Below are 22,530 nucleotides of genomic sequence, written 5' to 3' on the forward strand. Positions count from 1 at the left end.
TCCAATGAACGCCTCGAACTCTCACGGTGAACTGAATCTTGGCATCGCCTTGCAAGGACATTATAAAAGCAGTGATTTTCCTATGTCGGGAAAAGTGCGAATTGGCGGCGAGAGTGCACGGATCCTGGCCAAAACAGAGAGCATCCAGCATCGCGCCTTTTTATTTGCTCTCTCTCTCTCTCTCTCTGATGTAGACAGCAGCCGACAGTGATAAACAAAGAACCGAACGCCACAGCTCACGTGCTTCCCATTATGTGTGGAACCCTTGAAGCTATATGCGCCATGCTATTCGATTGTCGGGGTTTGTTTTATCACCATGCACGTTTCAGTGATAACCACAAGCAAATTTCTCACGGTACCAAAACATCGAAACCGAACGGATGCTGCTCTCTGTCTCACTTTCTCTGGGAACATGCGCCTTTGTCATGTTGTTGTCAGGCTCAGCTTTTACCGTTGTCCGTGTCCTGTCTAATGCTTCCTAGTCATGGTTTGATGCTTTTCCCCGTGTTATCGCAAAATCATATTGAAGCATCGCTCGCTCGCTCGCTTTTCACCTCACCTCCACTGATATCAGCATTGCAAACGAGCTCCGAAATTTGCTAACGTAAGGCAAAACGAGAAAAAATGTCTTTATTATAACGCACAGAAGCTAATTTATGGCCGCATAATATCGTTACCACTTGAAGCCTGTTTATGGGGCTATCATGGCCCTGGGTGCCGACGGGGTTAAATTTACGCTATCAGCAATAAATGATGATACTGAAATATGTTTTTCAGAATACTGCTTTATAATTTGAACCCCTGAATGGGAACCAAATTTAATAAACCATACACATAATTTTTAGATGCATAAAATTGATTACAGTTTTATGAATTTAAACGTAGGCAGCTTAGGGAAGAAACGTGCACGATCTTTTTCGCCTCGTAAATTCTTCGACAAAGGAAATGTGTTGGTATCCGGCAGAAGGAAATTCACTTTCTGCATTACATACGAAGGATGTCTTGCGTTTTCATTTCAGAAGGCTTCGATTTTTTTTTTATATAATAGTGTTCTGTCGATATGATGATGTAAGTACTAAGTAGTACAGCGCCCTGTGCGATATAACAGTAAAATTAGCATTTTTAGCGAAATTAAGTTGGAATGGCTAGAACCATCAATTTAAAGGGTGTGTTAATTAGGGTGCTACAAAATTCAAATCTTCATCAATCATTACCAACTTCTGCACAGGTTCATATTATGGGGTCATGAATCGAGGGCGCACTTAAAACACCACATGACAATTTACGTATGAACACAGTTATCTTTTATTTATGTCGAGAAAAAACTAAACACCTTTTGATTTGTTTTCCTTCGATTTATTTTCCTGAGTACCAATGCTACCGACACCAGGGAGGCAGCTCTCACACCTGGACCCTACCGATCGACCCAAAAACCGTCGAACGTACCTGTGAGCAGACGAGTTATCGTACTATGAGCGCATGAGTGAATACACAGGGCCTGATAATCACAACGCCCGTGGTTAGAATCCAGTTTTCACACATTTTTATTTTTCTGTCAAAAAACACGCAGCGGTTAACTAAATCGTGCAGTTTTTAATCATCTCCGAGTAACCGACAGATCTAAGAGAGAGAGCACGTACTGAATTTTTTTTAGCCGTACCGGTGGTGTAGTGGTAGTGTAGGGAAATAAAGCCGTTGGTCCCTGGTCCATGAGTTGATGGGTCGGTCCAGGTGTGGGAGCTGCCTCCCCTGAGTCGGTAGTATTGTTAATCTGTACGGAAAACAAGATCGCCGGCGCCGGTGGTGTACTGGTAAACGTGACTGCTTTCTCACCCAATGGGTCTGGGTTTAATCCCAGCCGAGGTCGGTGGTATTTTTCCAAGGCAAAAAATCTCTGGTCACGTCACGGTAGTAAAGAAGTTGGTGCCGGCTCATGTGTGTTGAATGGGTGCGGTATCGTACGCAGTTGTGTGGCAGCTGCCTTCCTGTGCCCATTAGATTGCCGTCAATGGGTGGCAGTCGATGTCCGTCGTTGATTGGCACTAGATTGCGGAACAGTGGCCGACGTTAAATAAAGGAATGAAGAAGAAGGAGAAGGAGAAGAAGAATAAAACAAGATTGTTTTTATCCAGCTCGTTTATTTGGAAGGCTTAATCGTCTTAGCTTTACGGAGCCGTAGAAAACAAGATCGACAGGAAACAAATCAAGAATAAAAAAAAAACCCACAGTTTGATTTATAATTCCAATATTTGCAAGGAGGTATGTGCAGCAAACGGTAAAGAATGAATCTAGATAGAGCTGGAATTAGGGCGTAACAGCTTTTGTAAACAATGACTTCTCTCGATGATTTCTCGGAAGGCATGGCTCTGCCTGGCAAATCGACATCACCATCGAGTAGAGGAAGACTTCTCCTACCCGATGAATATGTTGGTTTGTGTAGGCGTGCCTTGAATTCCGAGAAATCAACAAGAGAAGTCATTGTTTACAAAGACTGTTACGCCCTAATTCCAGCTCTATCTAGGAATAATGTTTAAAGGTAGCACAAATGGTTTGAAGTTTGAATGGAGATTTAAGCGTATTACTATGGGATTTTCCCTACTATCGCGCTATATTTATACAAGTTATCCAAGTTGTCCAATGGTATCCTCATTTTATGCGTGGTTCCCATGACAACGATAAATAAGCCTGTTGGTTGATGTAATGTTTTTTTAATTCGTTTATTTGGTAAGGCTCATTTGTCTTCTTCCATCTTCTACAGCAAGTTTTTTTTTTAACTTTCATTGAAAGTTTCTATTCAATCGTTTGAAACTACCGCAGAATTCGACAGCCCTTGAAGTTTCCTCCGACTTCCTTTATTAGCAATATTGGCTTCGCATAGGAATGGCTTCTGATTTTCCATAAAGTTTTTCCTGGCCTCCCCGAAAATTTCTTCAGGCTTCTCTTGGAAAATTCTCCCCACTTCTTGTGGAACATTATTCCGATTTACTTTAGAAGATATTCAAATTTATCTGGTAGTTAATTCAAACTTTCTCTTAGAAGTTTCTTTTCGCTCCTCTGGAAAATTTCTTATTACTTTCTCGCAAAAATATTTCTAAATTTTATTCCCGGGAAATAAGAACAGATTCGTGATTTTTGCTAAATTTCCCGAGAGCTGTTTCCTGGGAAGTCCCTAGTATGAAACTCTAGTTCTAGTCAGGGATCGTCGGGAAGCACGCGCACAGCTCAAAAAAGGGTTGTGCTGTTCGCTATTAGTCTCCCGCACTCGATTTTTATGAGAACAGAGAACACACAAATTTGAGAGACGTGCCTCATATTGGAGCGCACAAAAATGCCCAAAGAGAGCTCACAATTAGCTCAAGTTAGTTAGTCAACGAAGTTATTGATGGCAGCTGGTTCTTGGGCATTACAGTTGTACGTGGCATGAAGACGGGTAATTATGGTGTTTTGTATTATTCTCCCAGTTCTAGTGACCAGCGTTTTGTTGAAGTTTTAGAGAACTGGCTCGAGACATTTCTTGATTCTAGTAAATTAAATATATTGGCTGGTGATTTTAATATTAATTGGCGTGATAACCATAATTCGAATCATTTGAAGTGTTTAGCTGAGTTTTTTTTTAATTTAAAGCAAACGGTTAATGAATATACGCGTATTTCCAGGCACAGTAGAACTTTAATTGACCACGTTTATTCCAATTTTGATTCCATTTGTTTAGTTACGGATACTGATTTGAAAATAACCGATCATGAGACTTTAGTGATTAATGTCTTAGACCATGATAACGATAATTTTGTAAAATTGAAGTGCTGGAGGAAATATTCGAAGCAAGCTGTTTCAAATCTTGTTGAGAGAAGCCTGGATTTTCCATTAGCGGACGGTAATTTAGATGAATCTACAGCTGTTCTTAATAACGCTTTGGAAACGTGTACCAATCAACTAGTTGAGCAAAAGTTTGTTTCTTTGAAAAACTCGAACAGCTGGTACAATTTGGATCTTTTGCGTCTTAAACAGAAAAGCGACAAATGGTACAAAAAGTTTTGTAGATCTAATAATGACAATCATTGGAATAGGTACACAATCGCGCGTAATAAGTATTCACAATCGATAAAGAAAACTCGTTGTGAATATGTTCAAAGGAAGATTGATCAGCATCAAAACAACAGCAAAGAGTTATGGAAAATTTTGAAATCTTTATTAAAACCAAGTAATTGCAAACCGCGGTCCATAACTTATAATGGCACATTAGAACAGTCAGAACAAGTAATTGCAGCTAAGTTTAATGATTATTTCGTAGACAGTGTTTCATTGATTAATCAATCCATTGAATTGGTCGATGAACCTGACGAAATAAAACAGCCAGTTAATAGTAGTTGCAGATTTGAAGTTTTTCACCCAATTACATTAGATGAACTTGAGTTATTTGTTTTTCATTAGGAAAATCGGCTGGAGTAGATAATGTTAATGCTAGAGTTATTCAAGATTGCTTTCATGTCATTGGCCACATCTTTCTGGACCTTATTAATACATCATTGCAAAATGGACATGTGCCACAAATTTGGAAGGAATCCTTACTGGTTCCTATTCAAAAAGTTGCTGGAACGATTAAAGCCAAAGAGTTTCGTCCCATCAACATGCTGCACACATGAGAGAAAATCTTAGAACTTGTTGTTAAAGGCCAGCTGTTGGAGTATTTGAATAGCAACTCTTTGTTGATACACTGGAACCTCAATTTACGAACCAAAACGGGGGTTCGTAAATCGAATTAGTGCGTAAAAGAAAACCTCGTTATTTGGGATTTACTTCGTAAAAAGAAAACTCGTTATTTGGGATTTACTTCGTAAAAAGAGGTTTTTGAAAATATTGTCAAATACCCCACAATATGGGTATTTTTTGGAATCAGGGTGACGTGTATGGACCGGAAATCGATGTCTGACGCCATTTTGAAATCCAAGATGGCGGCTTCCGGTTACAGAAAAACTTCAAAATTCTGTCATATACCACACAATATCGGTATTTTTGGAATCGGAGTGACGTGTAGGGACCGGAAATCGATGTCCGACGCCATTTTAAAATCCAAGATGGCGGCTTCCGATTACAGAAAACATGGAAATTCTGTCAAATACCCTACAATATGGGTATTTTTGGAATCGGAGTGACGTGTAGGGACCGACTATCGATGTCTGACGCCATTTTGAAATCCAAGATGGCGGCTTCCGGTTACAGGAACACATGGAAATTCTGTCAAATACCCCACAATATGGGTATTTTCGGAATCGGAGTGACGTGTAGGGACCCGAAATCGATGTCTGACGCCATTTTGAAATCCAAGATGGCGGCTTCCGGAAACAGAAAAAAATGGAAATTCTGTCAAATACCCCACAATATGAGTATTTTTGGAATCGGAGTGACCCGGAAGGACCGGTAATCGATGTGTGGCACCATTTTGATATCCAAGATGGTGGCTTCCGGTAACAGAAAAACTTCAAAATTCTGTCAAATACCCCACAATATGGGTATTTTTGGAATCGGGGTGACGTGTAAGGACCATAAATCGATGTCTGACGCCATTTTGAAACCCAACATGGCGGCTTCCGGTTACAGGAAAACAGAAAAATACCGTAAAATATACAACAATATGGATATATTTGGAATCGGGGTGACCTGTCAGAACCGAGAATCCATGTCTGACGCCATTTCGAAATTCAAGATGGTGACATCCGGTTACAGAAACACTGGGAAAAACTGTCAAATACTCAACAATATGGGTTGTTTGGAACCGGGGGTGACCTATTAGGACTGAAAACCTATGTCTGACGCCATTTTGAAATTCAATATTGCAACTTTCGGTTACATAAAAACATAAAAGTAATATTACATAACCTACAATATGGGTATCTTAAGTATCGGGGTAACGTGGAGGTATTTGCCAATTTTTCTGTAACCGGAAGCCGCCATCTTGGATTTCGAAATGACTTCAGACATCGATTTCCGGTTCTTAGACGTCACTCCATTTCCAAAAATACCCATATTGTGGGGTGTATGACAGAATTTCCAAGCTTTTCTGTTATCGGAAGCCACCATATTGGATTTCAAAATGGCGTCAGACATCGATTTCCGGTCCCTACACGTCACTCAGATTTCAAAAATACCCATATTGTTTGGTATTTGGCAGAATTTCCATGTTTTATGTAACCGGAAGTTGCCATCTAGGATTTCAAAATGGCGTCAGACATTGATTTCCGGTCGCTACACATCACTCCGATTCCAAAAATACCCATATTGTGGGGGTATTTGGCAGGATTTCCTAGTTTTTCTGTAACCGGAAGTCGCCATCTTGGATTTAAAAAATGACATCAGACATCGATTTTCGGTCCCTAAACGTCACTTCGATTTCAAAAATACCCATATTGTGGGGTATTTGGCAGAATTTCCATGTTTTATGTAACCGGAAGTTGCCATCTAGGATTTCAAAATGGCGTCAGACATTGATTTCCGGTCCCTACACATCACTCCGATTCCAAAAATACCCATATTATGGGGGTATTTGGCAGAATTTCCAAGTTTTTCTGCAACCGGAAGTCGACATCTTGGATTTCAAAATGGTGTCAGACATTGATTTCCGGTCCCTACACGTCACTCCGATTCCAAAAATACCCATATTGTGAGGTATTTCACAGCATATCCCAGTTTCCCAAAATCACAAAAAAAAACTCGTTATTTGGAATTTACTTCGTAAAAAGAAAACTCGTAATTTGGGATTTACTTCGTAAAAAAAACCTCGTTATTTGGGATTTACTTCGTAAAAAGAGGGACGTAAATTGAATACTGCGTAAAAAAAGACTTCGTAAACGGAGGTTTCAGTGTACCAGAACAATCGGGATATCGGGAAGGTCATTCTTGTGAAACTGCATTAAATTTGGTGTTAGCAAAGTGGAAAGACAACTTGGAGCGTAAAGATACGATTGTTGCTGTTTTTTTGGATCTGAAACGCGCTTTTGAAACAATTTCTAGGCCCTTACTGTTAAGTACAATCAAGCGCTTTGAAATTACGAGTACTGCATATAAATGGTTTGAAAGCTATTTGTCTGACAGAACTCAACGGACTGTTTTTAATGATTATGTTTCCAGTCCCGTGGGGAACAACCTTGGAGTGCCCCAGGAAGTGTATTAGGGCCCCTTTTATTTATTATGTATATTAATGAATTGTGACGTGTTTTACGGTTTTGCGACATTAATCTTTTTGCAGATGATACTGTGTTATTCATTGCAGCTAAGGATTTAGAAGTTGCCGTCTCACACTTGAATGAAGATTTGCAGTATCTAAGTAGATGGTTGAAGTGTAAGCAGTTAAAATTCAATACAAGTTTTTATTAGTAACAAAATTACATGTACGTAAATATTAAATGATCAGTGGCCCGAATAAATCATAATTCTTATATTTGTGCAGTGCATCAACATTCTGTCCAATCATAAAAAAATAATTAAAAAGTAATTTCCTGGATTCGAATCCGTGTATTCGGCATACAATCTAAGAACGCTAACCACTGCGCCACAAATGTGTTGGAATACCATGCGGGCAAACACCAATTTAAAATTCATCAAGGTGTTGTGTTTCGTATTCAAGTCAGTCAGCGGGCACTAAAAACTCCAACAGTAGGCCGTACAACAGCTCACTTTATTATATCTCAGATGCCGCAGCGGTCCGTGTTGGGGCTCTCACGCAGAAGGACATAGCTCCAATTATACTACTAATGGTGATAAATCAATACACATTAATAACTGCCTTTAGAAATTACTTTCATAAAAGCGCGAACTAAACATTAGAATTGGGTGTAGAGGACAAAAACTTTATTTAATTTATTTTCTAAAAGTTCCGTTCAAGTTCCGCCAGAAGCTGCTTAGAATGCTCTTCAATTATGATACCGGAACTTTCATGTTCTTATAACTACTTAAAAATGCGGCTGCTTAGAATTCTATAGACCACCACCAACCAAGCTGCTTAAGCCACAAATAGCCTTTTATCAGAACTTTTGGTTACTTGGGAAGCAGTTAAGGTAGTGGGATTAAATTGAAATTACTAATGCTTCTCTCTTTCTAACTAATCATATTTATAGAATACCTTGGAAGATCAATGTGTCATGCCTCGGCAAAAAATATATAGCTTTTCAAGGAGTTTTCAACTTCAGCGATATGCACAACATTGAATTCTGTCGGATTTTACTGAAATTTTGCATTTCAAGAGTAAAATGTGAAAAGGGCATACAAGCTTTTTTGTAAACAAACCTTTGTAGGCCCTTTTCTCGCCAACCGAGGGTCGCCCACGTAAACCAACAACAACATCGGGAAGGGGAAAGTTTCCCCTACCCGGTGATGTTGATGGTTTGCGTTGGGTTCATATGGGTGGCGAGAAAATGGCATAAGAAGGTTTGTTTACAAAAAGGTGGAAGCCCTTTTCACATGTTGGTCTTGATTTGGGATCTGTTTGAGAATCTAGAAATAAAATATTAAAAAATAATAAATCATGAAAAAAAAACATTCCAATTACGAACGGTTTTGCCCCCATAATCTCGCTGTTTCATCGTTATTAGGCACACTTCGTTGGCTAAAAATATTTTGCTGGAACCTTGGATGCTCATCTGGATCGAGTTACAACTTTTAGCTAAGCAACAACCAACTATAATACTATTCAAACAATGTCTGAACGCAGCTGACGAGTAGTAATGGAGTCCCTTAGCATTTAAATATATCTTTATTACTAACCAATGCGTAAAAAGTGTACTTTCTTTTGTGTACTTGACGTTTTGTATGTAAACTTGACATTTCCCTGAAACCGGTCTGATTCAATCTCAGTCAGTTTATGTACACTATATATTTGATGTTATGTTCAGCACTGCAGGATATGTTAGCATACATAATATTAAGGAAAAAATATGTTCTCATTTCTAGGTAATGACCATTGGATTTTGGTAAATTATGACCAACGGATGGATTCTCAAAACTATTGGATTGTATTTCTTTCAAATCACATACCTCATCGATGAACCGATGCCCTTTTTAAAGAAAAGTATGAATCTAAATTTACAACAATCAAATCATTTCCAATTTTCAAAGTGGGAAAAGCGTTTGAGGCTCATATTTTGCTGGATTTATTGTTGTTGTGCGGGGATGTATCAATAAATAATAGCACCCGGCCCATGGATTTGGATGGAAATGGGAAAACAGCGTGAATACATTTGCCACAGATGAGTAGATTGAATCCAAAGTGGTTTCACAGTCGTGAAAGGCGGGTCGCGCATTCACCCTCACTCGTTAGTTCCAGTCGGCTCGTTAGCAGACACTCTGCACCACGGAAATGTGCTCCGGTACTACATTCAAATTTCTGTGCTACTTTTATGCATGCTGCAATACATTCTGTGCAATTAGCATCGCAGTTGGAGCGGACAAAGTAAGTGAGAAAATTACGCGCGATAACTGCAGCAGTACGAAATTCGACTCGGTTGGAAGCCATGTTCCGCAGGAAATTTGCAACAAGAGTAAGTTTTCAATGGGTTGTGGTGCGGGAGTTTTACATACCAGGCTTTCAGTTAGCTACCTTCTATTGAACTTGAAGTCCCTTGTTTCAACCATATCCTTTTATTACATAGAGACGTATGCCGCTCTGGTGTTCATGTTGGCCCTGGGATGCTTTATGTCTCTTTTGATGGTGGTTGGCGTTGCGCTGGTAATTATGAGCATGCTTGTGATTCTTGACCATTGAGAGAAATGTTGATATCTGTCTTTTTTTTTTTTCGTTACTCAGGATAAAAGTGTGCTAGTCAAGTCATTCAGGATATTTCTCTACTTCAATATGATCTTTCTATTCGGGTGTTGGTTGGCAATATTTTCTGCATTCTACGAAAGTCACAGTTCTATGCTGATGCTACTGTGGGGTTTTGTGCTTGTTCTTTCTATCGGTAAGTGAAGAAAAACTATTATCTATCTATCTATTGATTGAAATCAGATGTTGATAATTTTGGGAACTACCTTAGTCATGTAAAATAGACAAGCATTAGGTTCAATTTCAGGTCTGGTAAGAATACATGAATGAAAGCTTCAAACATTCTCAATTTATAGCTGTACAAGTGCTCAAAAATACGAACGCGTAAAGCTCCAGATAAGACGTAATAGGCCTCGTGGCCTTCTTGAAAACCGTAATAATGAACTTATTCTCTCAACTTTGTGTTCATTGTGAGTTCGGTTCTGGTTTTGCTCCACTGCGTGCTTTAATTTTATTTTATTGTATTATGTTTTTCCCTAGTGTTGCCGGTGTGACTATACCGCACTGATCTATTGTTCGGGTTTTGCGATGAGCAACACAGAGTACACAGAGTGATTCGAAAAAAAAAAGAGTAGAATGCCTTTGTTTGAGCTTGGCATTTGGCTGATCGGAATGAATGGTGATGGTGATGAAAACGCCAACCAAGAAAAATGAAACAATATGGAAGAGAAATTTATATATGTATAAATTGGTAGTTTTGCTCCTTATCGCAAAATATTAGACCTATGTTTTTATATTGTCAGTAAGGTGACCATTTCCATGTTGAGGTGGTCAAAAAATCATTCATTCAATCATCATTCATAACTTTTGAACCACTGGAGTTGGGATATTTATTGAAAAACATTGAATGTATTTTTTTTAAGGTTTGTAGACAGAGGACGTTTTTAGTTTTTATATTTTTCCTTGAAACTGTAGGCTTTTTACACAACAAATCAAAAAATCAGCGATGTTTTTTTTTAATTTGAGTTAATTTTTGAATAAAGTTATCAAGTTTTAGGTTTTCGCTCAAATGAATATAGATAACATCAAATAAGTATAGATTATGTAACTATGTTAGCTATGTATCAATGGAGACACATGGTAGTCTAAATAGTATTGGGCAAAATATAATATAATGTTTAACGTGCCATGATTGGTGTATAAAATCATATATTCAATTAATGCAACCACCCTTCAGATTGATTTGTGAACCTAGAATTTAAGCTGATGCAAAACAATGGTTAGGATTATTGAATATTTAGGAGTCGCACTAAAGGCTTTGCATATAGGTATCAAGTTTTTTTTTTTTTTATTTAGGATGTTTGTTTGCCTATTCGTAAACCGTTTATGTTTTGAACAGTATGATACTGCAGGGAAGAAATGCCGTAGATAGCTGAAGAATATTATAGAACATGTTGATATATTAGGTTTGACGATAATGATGTATCAAATCAAAACATATAAATTAAACCCTATGCAACTTATTGTAATGAATCATCACGTTTTTTCTTCAATTCTCCCATGATTCTTTTTTTTTAATTTCAGTATATTTTGGAATGCAAGTGTGGATAACATCTGGTGCATTTGAAGCAATATCTAGGAAATCTTTTGATGTCCCAGACAACACAAAACAAGGCACTTTGAAAATATTTATTCAATAACTCGAGGTATAAGGTAGGTTGAGTATGCTGTATTTCCGAAAAAAAAATCAAAAAATATTACGTTCACCCCAAATTGTATAGCAATTCGAACTATCGGGGTGGGAATGCGAGGCCAATAGTTCGGCCGACTAGACAACCTTAAATTGTCCATCTGCAGGGATTTATTCTCGAGGAAACATCCATGTTCATTCTGACTCCTACTCCTTATCTAAACCTGAGCTTAAGCCTCTTCACTTTCTTTACCCTTCTACGGATAATTTATAGAGATGTTCTTTTACTCACGATGAGCCCATCATGTATTCTACTGCTGCTGGATGCACCAGCCTTTTCGCTCTGTTCTGGCTGCTTGTACTCCGTCGGCGCCATTGGAGATCCACCGTAGATGAGTGGATTCGTGCGATCACGACTATCACTGTCTCGCTTCGCTGGCCATATACCCAGCTTTCCTGGTAGCTGGTGAGTCTCCTTCTGATCTTCTTCCGAATGGTGGACGATCTCGTGCGGGAAATACCTCCTGTTTCTGCTGTCACGGAACCGTGCTCTGAAATGGGCGAGTTGGCTGGTGCATTACTACCCGACTCTCGTCCAGGTGGAGAACCTTCTTGCTCCTATTGTGTGTGATAACATCAGGCTGGCATCGCTGACGCCACGACTCAAATGCTGGGGGACTAAATAGACCAAAAGAATCTAAATCAAAAGAAAGGCCATGTGGCCAATTGGGATTAGGTTTAGGTTCGTTCAGAAACAAATCACTAGACCTAATTCTTGTGAAGGCCTTTTTTTGCTTGAAGTGGCATCGATCCGCTTTGACTGTTCCCCGACAGTTTGCTTGGGCGGACACACGACGTTTGTGGATTGCGTCTGGTTTGCGAGCGTCTACAGAAAAGGTGAAATAAGCCACTTTGTTGCAAACCATCATGAGCTGGCTACTAATCTTCTAACCTTGCTGAGATTTGAGGTGGCTCCAAGCGTGTTTATGGCACTCGATGCGGCTGGTGCTCAATGCTCTTCGTGCACTCGCAGAAAATGCATTGAAAATGAAAGTTTTGCGTCCACCGGTAGATTTTCTGCACCAGCAGCTCTTGTTCTTCGGAACCGATGCTAGAGTTTTTATCCAGGACGCACCAGAAATAGAACTCCAGTCCAGTTTATTGCTCGATTGTTTTTTCAAGCAAGTTGAACAGGGCTGAGCATTATACCAACCGGTGGAAATTAATGATTAAAAATTGGCTCACTACTTGACTAGCCTATTGGTCCCAAGTAAATCTATAAGCCTACCCCATTCTAGTCGAAATTACAGCACTACACTAAGTTTGTTTTGATTCGCTATGACATTTTGACAGATAAAATGAGGGGTTCGTGGATTTTCCTATGTTTCGAGGGGTGCATCGATTAGCTTGGGACCGAAGATAGTACCAGAGCTGAGCCAAAAAGTTGAGCACGTTTCTTCAGGACCTTCTGGTCTTAGAGTTACCTCTATGGTTATTAGACTGATGCAAAATTTGACTTTTTCGCTCCACAGTGCTTAAATGGGGTCCTGATTAGCCTCCCAAAGTTACAACTCATTTGGTTAGAAACAGACTTCGCACAAGCCATTTGAAGTTTACATGTAAATTACTATGGGAAATCTGAACGTTTTGTTCATTGCCTTCTAGTATTTTTCCATATTGAGCTGCGAAACAGTTCGATAGCCATTCTTTTATAAAATTTTCTCAGCTACAACATTGCTGAAAATCGTTTCTATGTAAAACGAGACGGGAAAAAGTTATTAATTATTTAAGAGATTGGTAAACTTATGACATGATCAAGCAGCTGCTCTGTAGGCAACACTGTATTTTGCAGTGTGACATAGTAGCCATGATTTTTGTGTCCTATTCAACGCCCCAGAAACACCAATGTTGCCTGCTGAGCAGTTGATTGAGCATGATCATAAGACATCAGCGCATTGAACCATTGATAACTTTCGATCCTTGCATTTAATCAAAAAGTGGTCTTCAGCAAAGTTGTAGCTGGGAAAATTTCCTACAAGTACAGTTGAAAGTTTTTGAAGCAGACCGATATGGTGAATTATTAGATATATATGAACATAAATCTTGGTTTTACCATAATAATTCCAATACAAACTTCAAATGGTTTGTGCCATCTCAGTTTCCCACCAAATGGGTTCAAATTTTGAGAGGTTAGTCAGGATCCGATTTGGAATCGCTTAAGTATTGTGGAGCGAAAATTTCAAATTTTGCATCACTCTAATGGTTATACCCCGTACAGACTATCGCTTATATCATGTAATATAGGCTGTCTTGTAATGAGCACTCAAACATCTAGTTATCACTGCAAAGAGATGAAACAATCTCTGGTTGAAAGTCTCGCTAATGAAGATAACCTAACCTAGTTATCACTGGAAATCATATGTATGAGTGCTGATTGCAAGACAGCCTATATTACATGATATAAGTCATAGTATGTACGGGGTACAAAGCTTCTTTTATCGATCGGTGTGCTGAAAATACCTTGGAATGTCTTTACCTGGCCGTGGAGATGCAAAAAGAAAGTCGAAGCAGAGAATCTGTCAATGTTACTAAGGCCTAATGCAATGTTCAGCTTGAAATATCTTCTCTCCCGTAGATTTTTTGAGCTTTACTCTGACTTTTCATGTTACGGGTAGTTTCGGTTGGTGTTCCGTGTGCTGTTTATTGAAAACTGTCAAGTAATGAAAATTGCAAAGAACAATCAGTTCAATTCGACAAAAAATTGTAACTGGCTCCAGACACAGCTCAAAAAAATTCCGTGAATTTTTAATTCAAAATATTTAAGGGGACCAGAGAAAGAAGAATGACGAGTTTGTACTTTCGCTCCCCGTTTGTTTTTCATCGATAGAATAAAGTGCTGGTTTTTTCGTTAGTTATTTATAAATTCTAGAAAAAGTTTGAAAAATTATGCTAAACTTCAGATATCCCCATCAGGGACCACGTAATATCACGTCATGTACCGAAAAAATTGAGTTGCCCCCCTCGCATAAACGCGGTCAAGTGGTAGTTACAAAATTATGACAGAAAAAAAAACAACAACAGAAATCTCCCAGAAATCTGAACCTCCAACATCCAATCGTCCGATGCAGCCACATCAAGAAGTTTGTGACATTTGTGACATTTAAAAGCAGTTTTTTTTTAGAGCCCGGGAAAGTTGACCAGTTTTGGTGCGATCAATCCATTTTTATCTATAATTGGAATTTGGCTAACATTGGAGGCAGTTGGTGAGATCTTTCCGTTTCACTATATTATATAAACCATTCATTACATCACATATTGTTGTTACAACCATGAACACTTGAAAATTGACAAAAATCGTTGATCAAGAACTTCTGGTGTAATTGTTGAAATTTTTACTAGTTCGCATTTTTTGCCATTCCAATGCGTAGGCCAGCAAAAAAATTTTCTCAATGGTGACCTCCAGAAACTTACCCGTCATAGGTCTAAATTCTTCATTATTGGTGATTTTAATGCAAAACACCACTCATGGAATAATGCTCAAAGCAATTCCAATGGTAATATTCTGTTTGATGATTGTTCTGCAGGTTATTGCACTATTCAATATCCAAACAGCCCAACATGCTTTTCTTCTGCAAGAAATCCCTCCACTATTGATTTGGTCTTAACTGATTCATGTCAACTTTGTAGCCAACTGGTTACCCATGCTGACTTCGGTTCTGATCACCTTCCAGTAACTTTTGAAATATCCCAAGAAATAATTTGTAATCCCAACAGCTCTACTTTCAATTACCATAGAGCTGATTGGGAGCAGTATCGAACATTTATGGAATATAACTTCAATCCAAACATTCCTTTGCAAACCAAAGATGAAATTAATTATGCTCTTGAATCTCTGACTACTTCTATAGTTGAAGCTAGAGCTGCCTCAGTACCAAAATGCGAGGTTAAATACGATTCAATTATAATAGACGATGATCTTCAGCTCTTGATCCGTCTTAAAAATGTCCGTAGGAGACAATTTCAAAGAACACGCAATCCTGCCATGAAAGTTATCTGGCGGGATTTGCAAAAACAAATTAAAAAGCGATTCTCTGCCCTGAGGAACAAAACTTTTGAAAATAATGTTTCTAAATTAGACCCGAATTCCAAACCCTTTTGGAAACTCACAAAAATTTTGAAAAAACCTCAAAAGCCAATTCCAGCGCTTAAAGAAGGTGGTAAAATTTTGATCACAAATTTGGAAAAAGCTCAGAAACTTGCTAAGCAATTTGAGAGTTCCCATAATTTCAGTTTGGGTCTTACTAGTACTATTGAGAATCAGGTTGCTCGGGATTATCTGAACATTTTCTCTCGGGAAAATATTTTTGATGATTCCTGGGGGACTGATTTGGACGAAGTAAGGTCTATAGCTAAAAAATTTCAAAATATGAAAGCTCCAGGTGATGATGGAATTTTCTATATCCTCATCAAAAAACTCCCAGAGAGTACCTTGTCTTTCTTGGTAAAATTATTTAACAGATGTTTCCATTTGGCATACTTTCCTGATAAATGGAAAAATGCAAAAGTTGTTCCAATTTTGAAGCCGGATAAAAATCCAGCTGAAGCTTCTAGCTACCGTCCAATAAGTTTGCTTTCTTCAATAAGTAAACTTTTTGAAAAGATAATTTTGAATAGAATGATGCTTCACATCAATACGAACTCAATTTTTGCAGATGAGCAGTTTGGATTTCGCCATGGGCATTCAACTACTCATCAACTCTTAAGAGTTACCAATTTAATTCGTTCAAACAAATCTGAAGGCCACTCAACTGGAGTTGCTCTTCTAGACATAGAAAAAGCATTCGACAGTGTTTGGCATGAAGGTTTGATTGCTAAATTGAAAAAGTTTAATTTTCCACTTTATATTATGAAATTAGTTCAAAATTATTTAACTGACAGAACTCTGCAGGTAAATTATCAAAATTCCAAATCTAATCGACTACCTGTTAGAGCAGGAGTTCCTCAGGGTAGCATTCTTGGGCCTATATTGTATAACATTTTCACTTCGGACCTCCCTGATTTGCCTCAGGGTTGCCACAAATCTTTGTTCGCTGATGACACAGGCATTTCCGCTAAAGGAAGAAGTCTTCGTGTTATTTGCAGCAGACTTCAGAAAAGTTTAGATATTTTCTCTTCTTATTTACAAAAATGGAAGATTTCTCCCAACGCTTCCAAAACTCAACTTATAATATTTCCACATAAGCCCAGGGCTTCCTTTTTGAAATCTAGTAGTTGTCACATAGTCACTATGAACGGAGTTCCAATTTCCTGGTCAAACCAAGTGAAATATCTTGGATTAATACTTGACCATAAATTAACTTTTAAAGATCACATTGAGGGCATTCAAGCCAAATGTAACAAACATATAAAATGTTTGTATCCTCTTATTAACAGGAAATCCAAACTTTGCCTGACGAATAAACTTCTAATATTTAAACAAGTTTTTAGACCGGCCATGCTTTACGCTGTGCCAATATGGTCTAGTTGTTGCACTACCAGGAAAAAAGCACTTCAAAGGATTCAGAACAAAATTCTGAAGATGATTTTGAAGTTGCCTTCCTGGTACAGTACTACCGAAGTACATAGAATTTCGAATGTTGAGACTTTAGCACAAATGTCCAACAAAATAATTAATAATTTCCGGCAAAAATCGTTATAATCCTCAATTGCAACGATTAATTCCATTTATACTTAGATAAGATTTAGTTTTAGTTATTTAGTTTTAAGCTATCAATTGTTATACTGACATGCAGGTTTAAAAAACCTTTTTAAAATACTGAATTGCCAAGACAGGAACAATGTAAAAACACTTAGATATATATCATAACAATTAAGGCTGGTAAGTTACTGTAGTAACTGGAGCACCTAGGTTAAAAATGAAATGTAATTTATTTTGAATTTGGAACAAATAGAGTTAAAAAAAAAAAAAAAATAAAAATAAAACTAGTTCGCATTTTTATGTAATTTCTACACAGGAAACAATATTTTGAACATCCTTAATCGTTATACGTCCAAAAATTACGTAACAATCTTGTTAACAAGAAGATTAAATAAATTGCCAAAATTTGATGTTCTACGATTTTTGTCAATTTTCAATTGTCCATAGTTATTATTTTTTTCATCAGTTTTACTTAATAAATAAATTATAAATATTCAATAAATATTTAAAAAAAATATTCTTAATTAAAAAAAAAAAACAAATGACCGTGTATATATTTTCTATAAAGATTTAATTCTTTTATTTTTTTTTGTCTCAGACGTCATTTCGATTAGAAGTTATGTTTCCGTGCTACAATACCTCTCACGCCGAACTCACGAAGTCAAATTTCGCCCCGGACAAGTCACGAATGACCCGAGAGCGTTGAAGTAACTATAATATACCCAAGTAACCACCAAGCCCGCTAATAGCCCGATAATCGCCCTTTATGCAATATAAGGTTAATATAGGGCTTCCATACTTTTATCAGCCGTATATTAGCTTTATATTGCAAAAAGGGCGATTATTGGACTTGATGGTTACTTGGGTATATGACAAAATAAAAAAAGCCTTTTGTTGTAATAATGTGATTAATTACCCAAACACACTACTATGCAAAGTTCCACGCAAATCGGAGAGGGCCAAGTCAAAATTTTCATTTTTTATCTTATTTGGCCTGGAATTGATCAAATGGGGCAATCATTTTTGGCTATTATAGCGTTCCAAGGTGACGAGTTTTGAAACTTTTGACGTCTACGTGTTTAAAATATCTATAATAATAAGGGTCGAGTTTTTTTTTTCACATCGCAAATCAAACGTGTTTCAAACAAAAATAAGATGCAAGAGAAAAATGGGAAAATAATAATGCACAGTTACCATGGTCTGTTTCAAAACCAGCGTGTGTGTTTGCTCAAAAAGTCACCGCTACCAGGAGAAAACAATTACTTAGCCGGTTCTCGGAGTTTATTTTGCCGATAAACTACTTTATTTTGCCGATAAACTACTTTATTTTGCCGATAAATTAGCACGGTTCTACATGATTCGACTGTGAAATTTTTAGATGCGGTCAGAAGACTAAGGTTTTCACCATATACAAGACAATATAGCGCAGTTTTTTAAGCTGGAATGTATCCATAAATTCAATCCTCCGAAGTCCCTCTCAAGTTTTGACCACACCTGCTATTACAGTAGTATGTGCTACGATTTTACGAGGTTAAAGAAATCTATTTTGTTCCAAAAGACCTCAACCCACCCTATTGTCAACATTTCAGGCCGATTGAGACATTTTGGATAAATAATATGGTGAAGGCGATGAGTGAAGTTATCCAAAACACCAGTCAGATGATAATATTAAGGGTTGAGGAGCAGGGACCCTTGAGTTCTCCCAACGGGGAAATTTGATTAAGGAGATGATCAACCCGATTCGTACCTTCCTCAAAATTGGTCGGGTTGATCATCTCCTTAACAAAACTTCCGAACCTTCCTGCTCGCTTTCTACTCTCTATATACATTTTTCACACTGCCGTACTCTGACAAAACTAGCAACTCTATACTTTCATCTCCTCAACTGTCTATACTGATATTTGACGTTAAGCATCTCCAACTATGTAAATCGTTAACTTCACGCATGAAGTAATACAAACATGATTAGTTAAAGTAGTTACATCATACTGATGGTGATTTTTGTCAGCAGCAGCATTATCAATGCTAGTTAACCAACACTAGTGTAAACCGGCCATGATGCCCGGTTTACATCAGTGTTGGTCCAACCAGGCAAGTGTGTATAAAATGTTTGATGAAGCACCAACTTTGGACCCCCTCTCCATTGTAGCGTTTTTTTACATGACTGGTCACCCTAAAATGCTACATCATTTGTGGAGCTTCCTTTACGACTTTTTTATAATTGTTGTAGCTTTAAAATAAAAACTAATTAACATACGATGGTGATGATGGATTTTTAAATTTTTGAACTGATTTTAGTAGTTAATAAGGGCCCATGAATTAATTATGTCACGCTAAATCGAGCAAAAAATTATCCCCTCCCCCCCTATCGTGACGTTTTTCCTGTACCTAATGCATTGCTTGTCACGAAATATTAGACCCCCCTCCCCCCTTAGAGCGTGACATAATATATGCATCAACCCTAATACCCTGGACAGACTATGGCTTATATCATGTAATATAGGCTGTCTTGCAATAAGCACTCATACATAGGATTTCCAGTGAAAACTAGATGTATGAGTGCTCATTGCAAGACAGCCTATATTACATGGTATAAGCCATAGTCTGTCCAGGGTATAAACAAACAATTTTGAGTAGTTTAAAATGGACTCCGTGCGTGTTACAGATATAACGAACTGAAAACATTTGGTACAAAGTATAGAACTGTGCAGCTTATAGAAGATATTTGGACCCTTCTAACACACCTTGGACCCCCGTTTTGAAACAAGCTTCTGTTTCAGAACATGTGCATCTGAAAGTTTTCCTGGATCCTAATAAGGATCCAATTATCTGGCTGAACATCGGTATTATAATAGCATCGTACTGCGGTGTTGCTAGCATAAATGGTTGCTTTGGTGCACTATTGGTAGGAATCTTGATCGCTGAGAATATGATTTGAGGTGGTCCAAAGGTGGATATACAGGTTAACGCCTAAAACTTTTTCACTTTTGACGTAGGACTACTCCTGTGATTTCTATATGGGGGTACACTTTGTGAAAACCGAAAATGGAACATGTAACAAAATTATGAAATATTTTGAACGTTAATAACTCAGCTGCCCTGGATCAATTTCAAGAATTTTATCACCAATCGATCAGAAATATTTCGACACATCTGACTTTATTATTTTTCAAAATGTCACTATTGCAAATTGCACGAATGAAAATTATCGCCGATTGCCTGCGAAAAGCGATTTCTCTAACACAGATTTCAAAGTTGAATTCCATCTGGTCTGACCAAAGGGTATTTATTCAATCACCGCGTGGTGAGTGGTGGTCTTCTCCAGTACACAACGAAAGGCTGCCTGCAAGCAGCGAGCTGCAGCCGACATGAGCATCCATAGAAGGAGGAAGAAGCCGCACAGCTATTGATCGGAATCAGTAGCTCTTCGTGAGTCATTGTGGGCCATCTATGTCAAGCGCAGCATACTAAAGAGTATAAACAGAGAGAACCCCGCTCAAATTCCAATTCCTACACAAGACACAAGCTCCTGCTGCAGTTAACAAGTAAGATTTATTATATAAGTCCACGTAGTCCTACGTCACCATTGCGTACAACCCCGTAGGGATGTCCCTTGTAGTTTTATGTCACTGGTTAAGCAATTGTACACTGTAGAGATAATGTATACCTGCAACTGTAACCAGTTCGATTTTGATTGCCTATCTGGGATAACAATGTAAATTTAATGATCTTAGAGATAAATCGTCCAGTTAAATCCGTTGTAGTAGTAAGAGCTGGGACCATGTTCATTTCCATTTAGCGATTAATGCCATCATTAAACATATCAAAAATCAATGTAGATAGACCCTTTGTTTTTACCAACCCGCGATGAAAAAAAATCACACTACGGGGCCTACTATGCATCTCAATGTTACTTGTCATTCGTTGCAGCTCGACAATTATTTATACAAAACAGCTCAGACTAAAACCAACCGAAGAAATGTGTACTAAGGACTGCTACAAAGTGTTTGGATACTTTCTGGGTTTCATGTGGATAGTGACGTCCTTCTACTATACGATGGAGACCATTGAACTGTTGAAGCTAATGCGATTACAGTGCACCCAAACGAAGAACGAATCCCTACGAATCCAATTCGACAATGAACTGGTGGAGAACGTGTGCGACTTCTACGGGCATTTGGGTTGGTGTAGTTTTAGAAGGTCTATTTGGTTTTTTTTACATTGAAAAGCTACTCACTTTCAGATGACTTCATACCATATCACATAATAACAACGCTCATCAAGATGGTACCCGGAATGTTGCTCATTATTGGAATATTCAATGTGAGTAGAATGTTGTTCATTTTGAGAATTTGTAACTCATGTTTTGTATTGCAGAACAACATAACTCTTATCAAAGTTTTCATAATCTATGCACTTCTGGAGGAAATATTCTTTGTGACTGTGTTCTCGAAAATTTTCACCCTCATCAACACAGAGGGAAAGAAGAGTTCGTGGATCTTCTGGATTTTAGTGTTCTCCTGTGGTAAGTTAAAAATAAGCAGACATCAGATTGAAATTATACAACGTTCCGTTTCAGCTAAATTAATACTGGGTATTTGGGTACTGCTTGGAGTGTACGCAGCCATCAGCAACGGTGGAAGAATCATTCACAGAATATTGTAACATGGCGTTCGGATATTCGGAAAGCTTTTGTGGCCCATAATTTAAATCTTTGGAAAGACGTTATAATATTTGATTTATTTGCATATAAATACAAATTAACAACTGTTGTGTTAACAATATTGCAAAGTTATTGCGCATAAGTTTGATAGGTTATATACATTGCTAATGAATTGATCTAACATTATTGTTGAATAATATATGGTACAGAGGTATTTACACAGGCAGTGCTACGATTTTACATTCTAGTTATACAAATTATACAGTGGTTTCCTAACGTTATGTTTCGTGTAGGCAATTCCTGATTCACTAGAATTGAAGCTATGCGGCGATTCTCATCTCAAACAAATTCATCGAATATGTACATAGTCTAACCGTTCTTTGTCAGTACATTGCGCTAAATAAAAAAAAATCAAGTCTTTTCCGTTTACTGATTGAACACTTTTTCGCTTCTTCCATTACACGCTCTCCGACATCCATTGTCAACCGTTCATCATTCTAAAAACTCTATCACAAAACGGTATCCATAATCCAAGGGACAAATTTCGATATTCTCGTGCAAACACCGGGTAGGTTGGCCTCAGCGCACCCAATGCCCCAGGATATGATTCCAGCGAGGAAATAGTGACCATCCTTTCCTTTGACCTGTGAAATACAAAAAAAAAAGAAAAACATTAAAACTTATTGCTTCTGCATAAAAGAGCAATTAAAACGGCACTTTATTGA

General features: G+C 37.9%; 2 protein-coding genes across 5 annotated transcripts in view; one reads left to right on the forward strand and one right to left on the reverse strand.

Moving 5' to 3' along the window:
• The first annotated feature begins 9,315 nt into the window (after positions 1–9,315).
• Positions 9,316–22,233, forward strand: LOC135707392 (uncharacterized). 2 transcript variants are annotated; one of them, XM_065229209.1, is made up of 5 exons: positions 9,316–9,530; positions 9,642–9,718; positions 9,797–9,950; positions 11,339–11,467; positions 21,073–21,150. In XM_065229209.1, the coding sequence occupies exons 1-4, from the start codon at positions 9,350–9,352 to the stop codon at positions 11,452–11,454; spliced, it is 528 nt and encodes a 175-aa protein (XP_065085281.1). In that variant the 5' UTR covers positions 9,316–9,349; the 3' UTR covers positions 11,455–11,467; positions 21,073–21,150. The 2 variants fall into 2 exon arrangements, with proteins under 2 accessions (XP_065085281.1, XP_065085282.1); XM_065229210.1 differs by lacking the exons at positions 9,316–9,530; positions 9,642–9,718; positions 9,797–9,950 and adding exons at positions 21,386–21,465; positions 21,520–21,667; positions 21,722–22,233 and having other exon boundaries at positions 11,412–11,467; positions 21,073–21,323.
• The window catches only part of Sb (Stubble), a 108,365-nt gene continuing 107,698 nt past the window's right edge, over positions 21,864–22,530 (reverse strand). For all 3 annotated transcript variants that reach the window (XM_065229200.1, XM_065229199.1, XM_065229198.1), the window contains exon 9: positions 21,864–22,449. In XM_065229200.1, the coding sequence (XP_065085272.1) occupies positions 22,315–22,449 (135 nt within the window). In that variant the 3' untranslated portion in view covers positions 21,864–22,314. The remainder of the gene's footprint in view (positions 22,450–22,530) is intronic.

This window comes from Ochlerotatus camptorhynchus, unplaced genomic scaffold (assembly GCF_037179485.1).
Source record: "Ochlerotatus camptorhynchus isolate MF236.1 unplaced genomic scaffold, CSIRO-AGI_Acam_v1.1 ptg000309l, whole genome shotgun sequence".
Classification (NCBI taxonomy): domain Eukaryota; kingdom Metazoa; phylum Arthropoda; class Insecta; order Diptera; family Culicidae; genus Ochlerotatus; species Ochlerotatus camptorhynchus.